The sequence below is a fragment of the Narcine bancroftii genome, chromosome 2 (assembly GCF_036971445.1).
Source record: "Narcine bancroftii isolate sNarBan1 chromosome 2, sNarBan1.hap1, whole genome shotgun sequence".
Taxonomy (NCBI): Eukaryota; Metazoa; Chordata; class Chondrichthyes; order Torpediniformes; family Narcinidae; genus Narcine; species Narcine bancroftii.
In genome coordinates this window covers 142968060-142986205 of record NC_091470.1, presented here as the reverse complement: position 1 = coordinate 142986205, position 18146 = coordinate 142968060, and the positions used below count along the sequence as shown (strand labels likewise).

The 18146-nt window shown below is 37.4% G+C and overlaps 1 protein-coding gene across 2 annotated transcripts in view; it reads left to right on the top strand.

Moving 5' to 3' along the window:
* The window catches only part of ptpn11b (protein tyrosine phosphatase non-receptor type 11b), a 115366-nt gene extending 97224 nt beyond the window's left edge, over positions 1-18142 (top strand). For both annotated transcript variants that reach the window (XM_069918350.1, XM_069918351.1), the window contains exons 12-15: positions 8973-9040; positions 11028-11179; positions 11717-11814; positions 12721-18142. In XM_069918350.1, coding sequence (XP_069774451.1) covers positions 8973-9040; positions 11028-11179; positions 11717-11814; positions 12721-12805 — 403 coding nt within the window. In that variant the 3' untranslated portion in view covers positions 12806-18142. The remainder of the gene's footprint in view (positions 1-8972; positions 9041-11027; positions 11180-11716; positions 11815-12720) is intronic.
* The last annotated feature ends 4 nt before the right edge of the window (positions 18143-18146 follow it).

Genomic DNA, 18146 nt, shown 5'->3' with positions numbered 1-18146 from the left:
GGAAATAATTTATTAACATTTGAACAGTTGAAGGACAAATATGGAATAACTCACAGTGCAATGTTTGCATACCATCAACTGAAAGCTTATTTAAAGGATAAATTGGGAAATAGACTGAGATTACCAGAAGGAAGCAGCTTTGAATATGTGATTACAGACACAATGATAATTAAAAGATTTGTAACAAATATGTATTTGTAACAAATATTAAGGTAAGGAAAATGAGGAAATAAGCTATAAACCTAAACAAAAGTGGGAAAAGGATTTAAACATAAAGATAAAAAATGAAACATGGGAAAAGTTATGTTCTGGAACTATGAAGAATACAATAAACACAAGGTTACGCATGATACAGTATAATTGGTTACACAGGGTTACACATATCACTCCTCAAAAATTAAAAAAATGGGATCCAACATTATCAGATAGATGTTTTCACTGTAAGAAGGAAATGGGATCAACAGTACATGCAATTTGTAATTTATGTAAATGATTAGGATTAGGGGATTATTAATAACTTGAGCAAATTTGCAGATGACACGAAACTGGGTGGCGGTGTGAGGAGGATGTCAGGAAAATGCAGAGGGACTTGGACAGGTTGGGCTGCTGAATGGAAGATGACGTTCAATGTAAGCAAATGTGAGGTTATCCATTTTGGGGGCAATAATAGGAAAGCTGAGTATTATTTAAATGGAGACAAGCTAGGGAGTGGGGAGGAGCAAATGGATCTGGGAGTACTTGTTCACTGGTCACTGAAGACTAGCATGCAGGTTCAGAAAGCTGTGAAGAAGGCTAATAGCATGTTGGCTTTCATAAAGAGGGGATCGGAGTATAGGAACAGAGACGCCCTTCTGCAGTTGTACAGGGCCCTGGTGAGACCCCACCTGGAGTATTGCGTCCAGTTCTGGTCTCCAATTTTGAGGAAGGACATACTAGCTATAGAGGGTGTGCAGCGCAGATTTACAAGGTTAGTTCCAGGGATGGCGGGGTTGACATATGCTGAAAGGCTAGAAAAACTGGACTTGTATCCGATGGAGTTTAGAAGGATGAGGGGGGACATGATTGAGGTATACAAAATCATCAGGGGGATAGACAGGGTGAAGTCGGATTACTTGTTCCCAATGATGGGGGAGACGAGGACTAGAGGGCATAGTTTAAGAATACAGGCTAGGCCCTTTAGGACGGAGATGAGAAAGCATTTTTATACCCAGAGAAGTGTGAGTCTGTGGAATGCTCTGCCACAGAGGGTGGTAGAGGCAGATTCGCTGATTATGTTCAAAAGAGAGATAAGACTCTAGTGGGCAAAGGAGTTAAGGGTTATGGGGATAAGGCTGGAAAGGGGTACTGATGGTAGTGATCAGCCATGATCTGTAAAATGGCGGTGCTGGCTTGACGGGCCGAAGGGCCTTCTCCAGCTCCTATTGTCTATTGTAAAACGTTTTGGGAAGAACTAAATCAGATAATAAATAAAATCACAAAAAATAACATACCAAAAAAGCCAGAGATCTTCCTTTTAAGTAACATAAGAAATAAAGAATTAGGCCTCAAATTGGATAAAGTGCAAAAAAGATTTATTATGATAGCCTTAGCACTAGCAAAAAAATGTATATTGTCAACTTGGAAAATGGAAGAGAGCCTGAGAATACAGCAATGGTGCATGGAAATGTATAAATTGAAAAAAATAACATATAATTTAAAAAATAAAGTCACATTGTTCAAACAAATTTGGGAACCATACATGGAACATAACAGAGAGAGCTTGCCTCGGACCTCCACCTTTTAAAATGATAAGAACACAAAACTATTTGATTTAGTGTATAAAAGTAGATGACACATTTTCCTGGTTTGTTTTTCCTTTGTGTGAAGACATTGTTTTATTGTATTGTATATGTTGAATATTTATTGGTTTTGGAGTGGGCTGGGAAGGGGGAAGGGAGGGAAAAAGGGGAAAAATGCCATTTTGTATATTTAACGAGAAACATTTGTACATATTTTTGTTGTTATGGTTCACAGTGTGAAAAATAAAAAATTATAATTAAAAAAAATGATTGCATCAACATGGAGGCTCCAGGACAAATCCTCAGAGATGTTGACCCTCTCCACTGCTGACTTCTCGATGAGGACCGGTTCGGGCTGAATGGAGATCTGACTGTGGGTGGGGTGAAAGGGGTGTGAAATTAGCAGGTCAAGAGATTGGCACAGTCTCGAGAGATTTGGAGCCTAGAAGCCACGAGTTCATGGTCTGGTTGGTTCAGCATTTGTGAGCTGGGGAATGGCAACTAGTTCTATGTGGTTGCAGGTATGGTTCATAGGTTATAACTGAATTAAAGGGACCTGGTCAGCAAATTTCTTTTTAAAATCACAGTGCTGCAGGGAAATGAGCTGTGCTGAGATTGCCCAGTGACAAGTGTGCTTTGGAACCCCCTGGATGGATTCCTCCAATATAGAAAAAGCTAAGAAATATTTACAGTTGCAAACACCTAAGTTTTGAAGTGGGAGAATTCAACCTGTTAACAATTGTACACCACTTGTTCCTCTCTGAGAGAAGTGGCTTTCATTCACATGGCACTGGAAATAACAGTATCTGACTAAATTTTTGTTTCCATGTCCAAGTCGCATTGATATAATTTGAGAGAAGTAGTTTATTACTGGGAAATTTGTAGGGCTCTGAACTCCTCCCCAATATACATGGATTTCCCAGTATTTCAGATAGAGATAGAATTCAGTCAGAACACTGTTCTTTTATTCCTTGCAATTCAAAAGTATCCTTATTGATTTCTGGAAATTTCTGGGTTTACAAATTGTTTCACAATCCAAAACTCTACTTGCATTCCCCGTTTTCAAATTCTCTTTTCCATTTTTTTAATTAATTTTAAACTTAAGCATACAAAAGAGAAACATAGAATGCAAGGTTACAGATTATAAATCAAACAGTTAAACATCAGAAACAAACAGTCCTCCAACCGCGCATGCGCGAGGAGTCGCGCATGCACGATGCGCATACAAAAAAACACACCGACGGGAGGGGGGACCAGCTGGGGAGTCGATCTCCACAGCCGGCAACGACAGCTGCAGAACACCTGCAGCAAGAAGAGACCACAGAAGACAATAGAAACAAGAAAGAAGAGGAGGAAAGGGCAGCAAAGAAACAACAGATGGTCAACCTAGAGGAAGAAGAAGAGGAAGAGGAAGAGTACAGGGAAATAGAAGAAGAAAAGATAGGCAAGGTAAAGGAGGTACTTGCTCTTGTTAGAGGATACATGGAGTCATTTAAAGAATGGCAAACACAGGAATTCAATGATTTAAGAAGAAGAATAAACAACACAGAAAAGAAAATAAATAAAATGGATATGACCTTAACAGAAATGGGGAAAAAAATGGACAAGATGGAAGAACGGGCAATAGCAGCAGAAATGGAGGTAGAAGACTTAAAAAAGAAATTGGAGGAATCTAATAAAAAAACTAAAGAGACACAAGAATTACTAGCCCAAAAAATAGATATAATGGAAAATTATAACAGAAGAAATAACATAAAGATAGTGGGCCTCAAGGAAGATGTAGAAGGCAAGAATATGAGGGAGTTTATAAAAGAATGGATCCCTAAGGCCCTAGGATGTCCAGAACTACAGCAAGAAATGGAAATAGAAAGGGCACATAGAGCATTGGCCCCTAAACCACAACCACAACAAAAACCAAGATCTATTGTAGTAAAATTCCTAAGATATACTACAAGAGAAAAGGTACTGGAGAAGACAATGGAAAAAGTAAGAGAGGGCAACAAACCACTGGAGTATAAAGGGCAAAAAATCTTCATTTATCCAGATATAAGCTTTGAACTCCTAAAGAAGAGAAAAGAGTTCAATGCAGCAAAAGCGATTTTATGGAAGAAAGGATATAAATTTACACTGAAGCATCCTGCGGTATTGAAAATATTTATCCCAGGACAACAAAACAGACTATTCTCGGATCCAGAAGAAGCACGAAAATTTGCAGAACAATTACAAAAATAGACTGAGGGATGAAGACGGGTAATGAGAGCAAAAATTATCACGATTGATATGTATGTGGGTAAAGACAAAAATAGACTGAGGGATGAAGACGGGTAAGGAGGGTAAAAATGACCACGATTGATATGTATGCGGGTAAAGAGGTATAAGAGTGAATAGAGACAATGGGCATATGTGAAAGTATCTGTAATTAGAGGAAAACATAGAAAGTATAGACAAGAATTAACAAGGGAAGGTAATGGAATAGAGAGAATAAGGAGGGAACTAAAAGAGTGACCTTTGTGACATATAAAAAACGAAATCTTTTCTGGGGGGGGCTGGGTGGGGGGAAAAGAGCGGTCACTGCAAAATCAGTTGACGCTTGCGAGTGGATTCGCAAATCCAAATGGAGAGGGGAGATGTGGTTGTCCGACAAGGGATAAAGGGCAACTCAGGAGGGGAAGGGGAGATTGGGGATAAAGAAGATAGAAATAGGAGAATAAGGAAAATGTTGGATGTTGTAGGAATGTTGTCTGGGAAAGAGTTGAAAATAAGAAAACAGAAATGGAAAAGGAGGAAAGGTAATGATGGAAAAACGGAAAGAGAAGATAAACAAAATATAAAATGGCTACGCTGAACTATATGACTCTAAATATTAATGGAATACATAACCAAATTAAAAGGAAGAAACTACTAAATTTACTGAAAAAGGAAAAAATAGATATAGCATTTGTCCAAGAAACACATTTAACTGAATTGGAGCACAAGAAATTAAAGAGAGATTGGGTAGGACATGTAACAGCAGCATCGTATAATTCAAAAGCAAGAGGAGTGGCTATATTAATTAGCAAAAATGTGCCATTTAAAATAGAAGAGGAAATAATAGATCCAGCAGGGAGATATGTTATGATAAAATGTCAGATATATTCAGAGCTTTGGAATCTACTTAATATATATTCACCTAACGAAGAAGATCAAAAGTTTATGCAAGATATCTTTTTGAAGGTAGCTAATACGCAAGGGAACATACTAATAGGAGGGGATTTCAATCTGAATTTGGATCCAAATATGGATAAAACGGGGAAAAAAATTAACAGGAAGAACAAAGTAACCAAATTTATAAATAAATCAATGCAAGAAATGAAACTTGTGGACATATGGAGGAAACAAAACCCAAAAGAAAAGGAATACTCATACTACTCGACTAGACATAAAACATACTCAAGGATAGACCTATTCCTGTTATCAGCCCACATACAAGGGAGAGTTAGGAAAACGGAATATAAAGCTAGACTATTATCGGACCACTCACCCCTGTTATTGGCAATAGAGCTAGAAGACATCCCTCCAAGAATGTATAGATGGAGATTAAACCCCATGCTACTTAAAAGACAGGATTTTAGAGAATTTATTGAAAAACAATTAAAAATGTACTTTGAAGTAAATACGGAATCAGTGGAAGATAAGTTTATACTATGGGACGCAATGAAAGCATTCATTAGAGGGCAAATAATAAGTTATGCAACCAAGATGAAGAAGGACTATAATCAGGAAACAGAGCAGTTGGAAAGGGAAATAATAAACATAGAAAAAAAATTAGCAATAAAGGAAGATACAACCAAAAGAAGAGAATTGGCGGATAAAAAAATAAAATATGAAACATTACAAACATATAAGGTGGAGAAGAATATAATGAAGACAAAACAGAAATATTATGAACTAGGGGAAAAAACACACAAAATCCTAGCATGGCAGCTTAAGACAGAGCAAACTAAGAAAATGGTATTGGCAACAAGGAAAAAAGACAAACAAATTACATATAATCCAAAAGAAATTAAGGAAAACTTCAGAGAATTCTATGAACAATTATACCGAACCGAAAACGAAGGGAAAGAAGGGAAAATAGATGAATTTTTGACTAAAATTGAACTACCAAAACTACAAATAGAGGAACAAAATAAATTAACAGAACCATTTGGAACAGTAGAAATACAAGAGATAATAAAAAATTTACCAAATAATAAGACACCAGGAGAGGATGGACTCCCAATAGAATTCTACAAAACATTTAAAGACCTAATAATACCGCCCCTCCTGGATGTAATCAACCAGATTGATGAGACACAAAACTTACCAGATTCATGTAAAACAGCAATAATTACAGTGATACTAAAACAAGGGAAAGATCCACTCTCACCAGCGTCATATAGACCAATATCTTTGCTAAACACAGATTATAAGATAATAGCTAAACTATTAGCGAACAGATTAGCAGAACAGGTACCGAAAATGGTAAATTTAGACCAAACTGGATTTATCAAAAAAAGACGCACAACAGACAATATTTGTAAATTTATTAACTTAATTCATGCAGTAGAAGGAAATAAAGCACCGGCAGTAGCAGTTGCTCTAGACGCAGAGAAGGCCTTCGACAGAGTAGAATGGAATTACTTGTTCAAAGTATTGCAAAAATTCAGTTTACCAGAGAAGTATATTAATTGGATTAAAGCATTATATAAGGGACCGTTAGCGAAAGTGATAGTAAATGGACATGTATCAAAGCAATTTAACTTAAGCAGGTCAACGCGGCAGGGATGCCCACTATCACCATTATTGTTTGCGCTAGCTATAGAACCACTAGCAGAATCGATAAGAAGAGATAATAATATAAAAGGAATAAAAATAAAAGACAGGGAATATAAAATCAGTCTGTTTGCGGATGATGTGATAGTGTACTTAACAGAACCAGAACTAGCAATAAAAGAACTATATAAGAAATTGAAGGAATATGGAGAAGTGTCGGGATACAAGATAAACGTAAATAAAAGTGAAGCAATGCCTATGAATAACGCGGATTTCTCAAAATTTAAGGAGGAATCCCCATTCAGATGGCAAACGCAGGCAATAAGATACCTAGGTGTGCAAATAAACAAAAATCTAGGCCAATTATATAAACTCAATTACAATCCACTAATGAAAAAATTACAGGACGATTTAGAGCATTGGAAAGAGCTACCACTAACACTGATAGGAAGGATAAACTGTATTAAAATGAACATTTTTCCAAGGATACTATACTTATTTCAGGCATTGCCAATACAACTGACAGAAAAATTCTTCAAAGAGTTAAAGAAAATAATAAGGAGATTTTTATGGAGAGGGGGGAAACCGAGGATAGCACTAGACAAATTAACAGAATGGTATAAACAAGGAGGCTTACAATTGCCAAACTTCAAAAATTATTATCGAGCCGCACAATTAAGGTACCTATCAGATTTTTATCAAACAAGGGAAAAACCAGACTGGACGAGACTAGAATTAGATAAAATAGGGGAAAAGATACCTGAACACATATTATATAAATGGGACGAAAAATTGGTACAACATAGAACTTCTCCAGTATTACACCATCTCCTCAATATATGGAAGAAGATTCATGTAGAAAGAAATAAAATAAATTACCAAATACCAAAACTAATATTGACGCAAAATAAGCTACTCCCTTTTACAATAGACAACCTTGCCTTTAGAAAATGGGAAAAAAAAGGGATTAAAAGAATAGAAAATTGTTTTTCAGGAAGTAGATTCTTATCCTTTGAACAAATGAGAGATAAGTACAATATAACGGGAGATACAGCGCTGGCATATTACCAACTGAGATCCTACTTGAAAGATAAATTAGGAAGCAACTTGAGTTTACCAGAGGGAAGTAACCTTGAATATGTGATTACAGATACAATGTTAATCAAAAGATTTATAAAAAATATGTATATTAAACTGCAAGAAAAGGAAAATGAGGAAACAAATGGTAAAACTAAACAAAAATGGGAACAAGATTTAAATATAAAGATAAAAAAGGAAACATGGGAGAAGTTATGCTCTGGAACGATGAGAAATACAATAAATACGAGGCTGCGTATGATACAATATAATTGGTTACACAGACTATACATTACACCGCAAAAGTTAAATAAATGGGACCCAACAGTATCTGATAGATGTTTTCGATGTAAAAAAGAAAGGGGAACAACAATTCATGCAATCTGGACATGTGAGAGAGTAGAAAAATTTTGGGATGATCTCAATCAGATATTAAATAAAATAACAGAAAACAATATACCAAAGAATCCAGAGATCTTTCTCCTAAGTAACATAAAAAATAAAGAATTTGGAATTGACTTGGAGGATGCACAAAAAAGATTTGTTAAGATAGCCCTAGCTGTAGCAAAAAAATGTATTATGTCAACCTGGAAATTGGAAGATAATTTGAAAATACAACAATGGTATATAGAAATGAATAAATGTATTCCATTAGAAAAAATAACATATAGTTTAAGAAATAATATTGAAATATTCGAACAAGTATGGGAGCCTTACATTAAATACAATAGCGAAAACCTACCGGGAACAAACATTACCTAAGTTGATGGAAGGAGAAGAGAAGAAAAGAATGGACTCAGTAGAATTTCTGGTGTATTTTTGTTGAATGACAACATTGTCTAACTGAATTAATGCAACCTAGATTGTATAACTAAAATGGATGAGAGGGGGGGGGGGGATGGGGGGGTGGCTTGGGAGGAGGGAGGGGGGAGGGAGAAAAAGTCACTGTAAATGTGTGGAAAAGAAAAAGTGTATATCATGGCTATTGTGATTTATGGTGTGAAAAATAAAAAATTTTAAAAAAAAATAAAAAAAAAAAAAAAAAAAAAAAAAAAAAAAACAGTCCTCAACTCCCCACAGTTTTATTATTCAAATAATTTTTAAAAAGTAGAAAAGATATGATCTCAACTAAATAAAGTAGCATTCCCCTTTCGAATTAGGATTTCTGTGTCTGACCATTAATGGTCCCCATTTTTCCCTCAAAAAAAGATCACTATTGAAGGTAGCAGAAGAATGTTTTCGGTAAATTTTATTTATTTTTAAATCCCTCAAATTCCCTCTGTTACTTTTTAATATTTTATTAACCTTTTTTTTTTCCTTTTTCAGTGCTGGAATTGGGAGAACAGGAACCATAATTGTCATAGATATGTTAATATCTGACATCAGTAGACAAGGTGAGGAACAACTCGCATAGAGAGAGTAATTCTTCAGTTAGATTTTATTCTGTGAGATGTACAGTATGTATAGAAAATGCTCCGTTTTATCCAACAATCATGAAAAATGCTTATAAAATGTGTCTTCATCTCCTGAACAATTTTGCTCTTTTAACTTTTCTTTCCTCCTTGTGTTATTTTATTTCATCTACCTATTATATATTGTGGCTCTAATATGGCCATCTTTAGGTAGCCATCTAGCCCATCTCTTTGGTTCACAAGCAAATTGGATTACTTCAATCCACAAACAATTTTAAGTTAATTTATCATCCAACTGTACAAGTAATGCCTGACGTAACATTTTTCCTGCGTCCTTGGTGGAACACACTGCAAACACATGCACAGACAAACGATACACATGCACAGTATGTATACACAAATATTAAAATAAATAAATATGATTGGTAAATAAATAGTTGAATCACCGGGAGTTTGGATGAGAAGTTGCAATGTTGAGGTATGCATGGAAAGCCATATACCCGACTTGTTATTGCCATTTATACTTGCACTCAATGACTAAACTGATGATCTTCAAAGGGACTGATGAAGGAAACTAATTTTTTTCAAAGATCTTCAGCACTTTTTAGTTTCATACAAGATTGCTGTTCTTAACCCCAGAAAAAAAAAATTATGTACATGTGCCGGTTACTGCAGCCTTCTGTTTACTACCAGGCCAAAATGTCACCACAGAACATCAAGTTCTATGAGGTCCAAGCTTAAATTGGCTCAAAGTTCATTCATGAACAGCAATTATGTACAGATACGTGCTGCCTGCCAACTGCCCGTCTGGTGTCATGTTTTGCAGCCAACGTCAATAACTTTTTATTGGCGGTGTCCTCAGCCAGCATTACAAAATATTGGTTAGGCCGCATCTAGAATTCTGTGTGCCCCTCCAGTTGGAAGGATGTAATTTCACCCAAGAGGATGCAGAAGAGGTTCACCAATTCTGCCTGGATTGGAGCATTGAAGTAATGGAGCAGACGAGACTGAGGATCCCCAACAAAAATGGGTAAAATTATGATGTGGAGACCAACCTGTTTTTTGGCTATAGCCCCCTTGAGACTCCACTCAAAGTTTATGGCTCTACTTCCCTGTGAAGCAATCAAGTTTATTTGGCTTTTTTCATACTTCCATCAACTACATAAAAATATTTTATGGTTTCAGTCCATGGCTTCCCCACCCCCCCTTAAATATCATGTGGCTGGTGTAGATTGTAAAAAAAAAACTTTTAGACATGTTGAGGGTGTCAAAGAGAAGAAGGCAAAGGTTTAAACTGAGAGGTAAGAGGTTTAGTAAGGTTCAGAGGGGGCGGTATTCGACATGGAGGTGATTGAATTCCGAATAAGGAGCCTAAAGAGGTGGTGAAAGGAAATTGCCTTGGAATGTTTACGAAGCATCTACACAAGTACTTAAATCCCCAAAGCATAGAAAGCAATGGACCTAAAGGGCCTTTTTAAATAATGCAGCTTCAATGAACAGAGTCTGGTGTAAAATGCTTTTTACTGTGGTAACTCGTGATGTTTCAAAAGCAAAATCTCTAACCCAGTTTCAGCAAGCACTCCAGATGATGTAATTGTATGCATTGAATAGCTGGAACAAGACATAACATAAGAAATAGGATCAGGAGTCAACCATCTGGCCTGTGGAGGCTGCTGTGCCATTTAATAAGATCATGGGATGTCTCAGCACCATCTACCTGCCTATTCTTCATAACCCTTAATTCTCCTGCTTCTCAAAAATCTGTCTGCATCTTAAACACATTAATTGAGGCAACCTCAACTGCTCCCTTGGGCAGAGAATTCCAGATTTACTTCTCTCTCGGAAAGAGAACCAGTTCTTCCTCATCTGCCATAAATGTGCTCCCTGAATCTTGACACTCGTTCTGGTCTCACCTGGCACTTTATTGGATAATTATCATGAAAATAATGAAACGTTTCCCCCCCAATAGGTTTGGACTGTGATATAGACATCCCAAAAACAATTCAAATAGTACGAAAACAAAGATCAGGAATGGTCCAAACTGAGGCTCAATACAAGTTCATATATATGGCCGTCCAGCAATATATTGAAACTGTTCAGAGAAGACTACTGGAAGAACAGGTAATCATCTCATTTATTACCCACTAAGCTTCCCAAAACAAATAACAGAGAGAGAATCCTTTCTCATTTGGAGCAACCTTTGTATCAATACTTTTGTCTTGAAATTAGAGTGAGGCAGCTATTCCATAAGGTATAAAGCTTCAATTTATATCAATGCTTATTGTAGTTTGAATTTTGTGTAAAGCGGCATGGATTGACAAGCACCTCCTTTTCGTAGTTGTTACCTAAAAATAGTTTTGTGTTAATCATGTTTTGCTTTCAGAACTGCTGTTATCTATAAATGTCGCTGCTCTTTCTGCACTATGTAGCAGCAATAAACGAAGTAATTGAAGCTGTCACCAGATACCATCTGATGTATGCTGTGCCAGTTCCACGCTTGTACTATGTTTTATCTGTTAAGTGCACTAGTAACTAGAGCTAGATTAAAATACACTGTGAACTAAAATAGGATATCTGGGACTAAATTTGAGATTAAAATTGCAGAGTTCTTACAAAAAAAAATAGCTGCTTAAAGTATCTGAATATTGTTTATTCCAGAAGAGCAAAACAAAGGACCGCGAGTACTCAAATATCCGATATCTTCCTATGGAGGTCAAGACCAAAAGACACGCTGGCCCATCTCGAGATTTTTTATTGTAAGTAATTTTGTGTTCTGGCAGTTAAAATAATAAATGCTATATCTTTTTTTACACACCAAGGCTTAGTGTTCCAACCAGCTTACACTGATTAGAGCATAGCATTTTGCCTAGAACAAGCCGATGCAAATGATTATTTAATTTCAAGCGCTATATTTTAAAATTAATTTTAGTTTAGAGATACAGCAAGGAAACAGTCCCTTCCAGCCCATGCTGCCAGAATACACTCATGTGTCTAATTAACCTATTAATCCCATATGTTTTTGGAACATGGGAGGAAATCAATGCAGTCACAGGGAGAATTCATTACAAACAGCGATGGATTCGAACCTGGGTCAATGGCACAGTAATAGCTATAATATGCCCTCAAAAATCACCCTGTTCTCACACACATCATTTTTTACTTCACTGGTGTCTAATGGTTTCTTCACTGAACCTCATAGTTTAATGCCCTGTTGTAATCAATTTTAAGTTGTGGATAAAATGATAAACTTTGCTTTTTTGTTATAGTACCTCATTAAATTCCCAGTACATATTGAGAAGGAATAATTAACAACTTAGTCTTTCTATGTTGGTTTAAATGTGTTATGTCAGTTCCATACAGATGCCATTAAGAAAGATGCAGTTTCACAAGGCCAGAAGTCCTGGGTACAAATCTGGCCTCAGTTGTTGTTTGTGTGGAGTTTGCACATTTGACCAGGTAGATTTCCCTGCAGGTTCTGGTTTCTTCCCACATCCCAAAGTTAGGTAATTGGCTGCTGTAAATTGCCCCTAGAGTGTAGGTGAGTGGTAGAATCTGGGAGAGTTGAGGGTCAGTCTGGACTAGGTGTGTTGAAGACGAGTCTCTGTCTGAATGACTCCATTTTAATGAAATCAGGTTACTATTACTTCCTTCCTCCTCCGAAGGTTGAAAGAAGAATCGTCCTGTCTTTATGAAAATTTAAATATCAAAACTTCCAAAGCATCTGGAGGCAGCAACACAAAAAGATAAATGTACCGAGTGGACTGGCTGTACGTATGATATACATATTAGCAATGCAGCAACTTCAACATTTTGCAAATGAAATTAGCTACGCACAAAGGAGTGTATCAGCCGTTGATATTCCTCATTTGCCAATGATGTGGTGATTGTATCGGATTCCACCACCTCTTCTAGCAGCGAGTTCCAGATTTCACCCATTCTCTGTGTGAAGATAATTTGCCCTCCTGACCTTTTAAAACTCCTTCCTCTCACCCTTAAGTCTATGCCTTCTTGTTTTAAATACCCCCAACATAGCAAAAAATGGACCATCAACTCTTCTCTACCTTTCATAATCTTCTCCCAACCTGGCCTCCTTCATTGAAGGGAGAACAAACTCAGCCCGTCAAATCTCCCATCGTAACTAACTCCTCGAATCCAGGCAACATCTACTCTTCTCCAATGCAATCATGTCCTTGCTGAGTGTTCCAGCAATTCTTATTTTTGTTAACAGTTTTGTCCTGTAAATGACAATCTGCCATTTTACTCCCAACTTTTTGAATGATACAGTACGGTAACAGGCCACTTTGGCCCACGAGCCTGTGCCGTGCAATTACACCCAGTTGACCTACAAAGCCTGCTACATTTTGAACGGTGTGAGGAAACCGGAACATCTGGAAGAAACTCACACCGACACGGAGAACGTACAAACTCCTTACAGACAGCAGGGGATTCAAATTCCAGTCACTGGTGCTGTTACAACATTGCACTAATCCCTATACTAACAGTGCCTTGTCTTCTGAGGGGTTAGCATTATGCTAACTTTTTTTTACCAAAATGAACTTTATTCATAATAAATTATTTACAAAAGGAAAACCATTCAAACTCTCTTCGCCCCTTACTTTGGTATCCATACATTACCATAACTGCACATTGTTACACTCATTTATGTGTACACCATTGCCACCACTGTGGTGGACCGTCATTACATCCCTCTATTGTTTGAGGGATTTCCCTACAAGCCCCTCAATGCCCGGTGAGGGGAGGGCTCGAGACTGTGGTCCTACCCCCTTTGCCCTCGTGTTGGCTGCGCCAAGCCTCAGTACATCCCTCAGCACATACTCCTGCACCCTGAAACGTGCCAGTTGGCAGCTTTCCCTCACTGACGTCTCTGTGTGCTGAAAGGTGGACAGGATTCGGGCAGACAAGTATATCTTCCACCAAGTTGATGATTTTCTAGCAGTTCTGGATGTCTGACTTTGTGTGCGTCCCTGGGAACAGCCTAGAAGCCAGAGTCCCCTGTCACCCTGCAGCAGGGGTTGAACTGTGGCAAGGTCCCTGACATCCTGCTCCACACACTCTCGGCGAATCTGCATTCTGCAAAAAAGGTGGGCTCACAGACTGCCACAAGAGCATGGCAGGAAAGGAGCTTCTAACTTCACTTCCTCTTTTTCTCTGTGAGCTGCATTACTTCCTGCTCCACCACCACCTACTTGTTGCAAGGACTCACCCACACAGGCACAAAGAAGTGAAGGATGTAATCATTTACAAATGAGCCATTCTGAATTATTTGCAGCACATCTAGATCATTGCAACACAGTCTGGCAGGATTGACATAAAGTCGTCATTGCATAAGTTTGATGTCATCAAGAATCCATTCTATATTTGTGATCGGTTACTTCATGTATTGACTCAGCCTGCTAAAAAATGTAGACAGTACTCTCAATTCATGCATAATATTGAAAGCAAATCAACACCTGGAAGAGTTGATGCAGATCAATGTTTCTCAGTCCTTGTCATCCCCATCATAATCTCATAATTTAATATTTAAGATCTCCTTTATTCTTTTTGTTTGGCACATCATCACCACCAGTTTAGAAATGCAAGTTATTGATACTATCAACTTTTCTTTGACGATATAAGTGTAGCCTAAACTATTTGTGCATTTACAAAGCCTATTTTGTAATTACTCGCATCAGATGTGGTGTATCCTGTTTATAATTAAAATATTTAATCATCTGATTAAAAATTTGCAGAACTGTTTGCTATCAGATTCATGGTCTGAATTTTTTTACTTGAACTCTTGATTTCTCCTGCTGTACATTCAAAGTTCAGCGATATCAAGTTGCCATCATCCCTTTTGCTCTCAGAATGACTTCTGTTGGCAGATGGCTTCAGCGTGCATCTACGTTGAAATTTATTCCACCCCTGCTTGCCCTGGTTCCTGCACTTCTCTGAACCAAATGCCTGGAGAAAACTGCCCTCTAAATCTGGTTCAATTTATTGAATAGCAATGTATTTTTTAAAATTAGCCTGCTTTTTGTCAGCTTGTATTTGGAGATGTGCTTTTAAGTGTTTTTCCTTGGAACTGATAAGTGGATGTTTAATTTTCCTTTGTTAAAATTTAATGATTATCCATACAATGCCTTTAGGAAGAAAAAGAGAAATGTTTGATTTTGAAAATTATAAGCTTGGTTATGTTGTCCCTATTTTTTGCTGTAAAAAGATAAATTATTATCATTTTGCAAATAAATTTTAATGAGAATGTTACAAGCCCAGGGTGCAGCAACCCTGTCTGTAGTAGAATCGATAAACTCGGTAACAGCACCTTGAGCAGGGGAACTGTGGTACTGCAACTCAGAAATTTGGAATTCAAAACCAACAGCCCAGAAAATGGGGAAGTTTGCTATGGGCCATTGCCTATTTTGTCTGCAATGAAATGCATTTCCTTTATGGCAGAGCCCATAAAGAAAGCCACACAAATACAGGACTGGGGGCTAGATCTGGTATGTTGCAGGAACAAGTCCCAAGGCTGAGGGTAGGGGGTCTGTGTTGGCTCAGAAAATCGGTGGGAGGGGAGAGATTACAAGCTCATGGGTAAGGATTGCTCATCACAATGAAAAAAATGTGTAGATTCTGCAAGTGGGACACTGGGAAGCTGGCACTCTGTGCCAGTCTGTCAGTAGAGGTTCATGGCCAGTGCCTGTATTGGGGTTAGTCCAGGAGGATGGTGGAGGAGTTGGCATAGATATTTGAGAGGAATTGGACAGATTCTGAGAGAGGTGATCAGTCAGTAGATTGATGATGTGGCAGGAAAGGCGGGTTTAATTTGGGTCAGACAATTGGTCAGTAGAGGTTAGTCACTCCATGTTGGTTCGGCAAAGCAGGTGACAAGTCTTCACCGACCACCCCACCAGTCTCCGCATCCAACATCTCATCTTCTGCCATTTCCGTCACCTACTATGACCTGTGGGTGTCCAGCATGTTCTGTTCAGTCTACTGTTTTTATTTCAGGTTTCCAGCATCTACAGTTTTACTTTTATTCTAAATAATGGTGAAGAGGTCTCTGAACTGCTGTGGAGACTTGCTTGATAGGTTTAGCCTTTGTCAACTCCAGTTTGCATGAGCTTCTACAAGAGAAGGTCAAATGTGAACTTCACTCAATTGAGCAGAACAATGTCAAACTCCTTCATGTACTCGTGCATTTGAAACACCAAGAAACAGAAAGATAGAAAATTATAGACCTTGCCACACTCCTCAAATTTCTTATTAAATATTACCTTTCATTGAAGTTTAATTGTAGACAAGAGCATAGTGACATTTGGTTTAAATTCTCTGCAAATTTAAAAGAAACTACAGATGCTAGAAATCTGAATAAAAGCAAACAATGCTAGAAATAATCATGTCCAAAAATCACCTGCAGGGACACAGACAGAATTCACATAGCAGGTCAATAACGATGTTGAAAAGTTGATTGTTCTCTCCCCACAGGACCTACAGAGCATTCCCAGCATCCCCTGTTTTTTAGTTCATGTTTGCATGCCGATCAAATTATTGGAGTGATTTAGTTCATTCAAAAATTAAGAAACCTTGACCTTCTGGGATTTGCCTTGGGTGTAAATGCACGTTTAGTATTGTGCTGGTATAACACTTCCCATAATGAAAATTAGTTTATGCAATCACTGCCACCAAAATAATGGATTTGCTTGAGTTTTTTTTTAGGATATTTCAATGCTCCTGAATTCAGTCCTGAATAAAGATAGGGTAAGAAAGGATTAATGGTAAGGTGGCTAACATTTTTTTCATGTGTACAGTGTTAATTATGTTACCATTGTCTTGGGAAACAAATTGTATAGGTACCTCTATCGTATTGCAGAATATCCCATAATTGCAATTTGATTGTTTTGAGTCAATTATTTCTATCCTCAATATTTCTAAAAACTGAATATTTGGGGAAGTAGTGAAATAGCAAGAAGCTATTCCATCAGTGGAGTGACTAGATAGTTTTTTACTCACTGCTTGCAACTAACTATTTCATGGCTCCAGTATCTCCAGGTGCTGGTTAACCCATGTAGGATTCTGTTTGCCCCTCTGGGTTTATTACTTGAAGCAAACTGTATTTTGTACATTATTTTTAATTATAGTGGGGATTATTATGAAAGGAGAAACATTCTCTGAATATTATGCTGTCACATAAGCTTGGTGATTGAGTAGAAGATTGCAATCTCATTCTGATGGTGATGAGGTAAAAAATCTTCAGAAGGGCATAAAACCTCAGCAAAGTGATATTGTAGACCAATTTAGAGTAATTCTGTGCCTTTGCTTTTTAAATTTTTGTACCCATTTCAAAGATAAAGGTGAATGGAAGGTCTGCACTTTTGTGTCTGCTAAATTATACTTTTATAACTCTCATTGGCTTAGTTGATGTACAAAATAGCACTGCACAACAAATTTTTTCAAAAGGTTTGCTTCCTGTAAAACAATTGGGGATTATGATAGACAACTTAAAGTTGAACACAAAGATAATTTCAGATTTGCTGTATCGCATAGGAAGTTGGAGAAATATTAAATTAACTTTGATTGAATTTCGTTTGTTTAAATGCATAATTGATGCTGACACATTGCATTAGCTCAACTGACCTGAAAAGTTTTTCCTGCCGATTTTCATTTGTACTCAGCATCTGATGCCTCTTGTGTCAGTGCGAACAATAGTTGACCAGCATTGATGAATTCCATTTGTTCTGGTGAAACTTTTCACCATGTTCACCACTGACTGCACCAAGATCAGCAGGGAAGAAGTCCAAGTGCGAATGCAGAAAATGAATTTTTAATGACATGTTGCACTTCAGGGTTTTTGTATGCTTGGAATGGACTTAAAATAGGACAGGAAATTACAAAAATAGGCTATAGCTAAAGTTTTATGGTGATTTTCAAGATCAGCAGTCGAAAATCAATAAAATATTCCCAAAAGAGTTCAGGAAGCAAAATCTTCGTTGATTGGTGCAATCTATCCAGCACAGTTGCTGTCTACTACGTTTTGTTTGTAGTTCAGGGTCTACTGTACTGCAGAATAAACATCTCTCTTTTCAACACT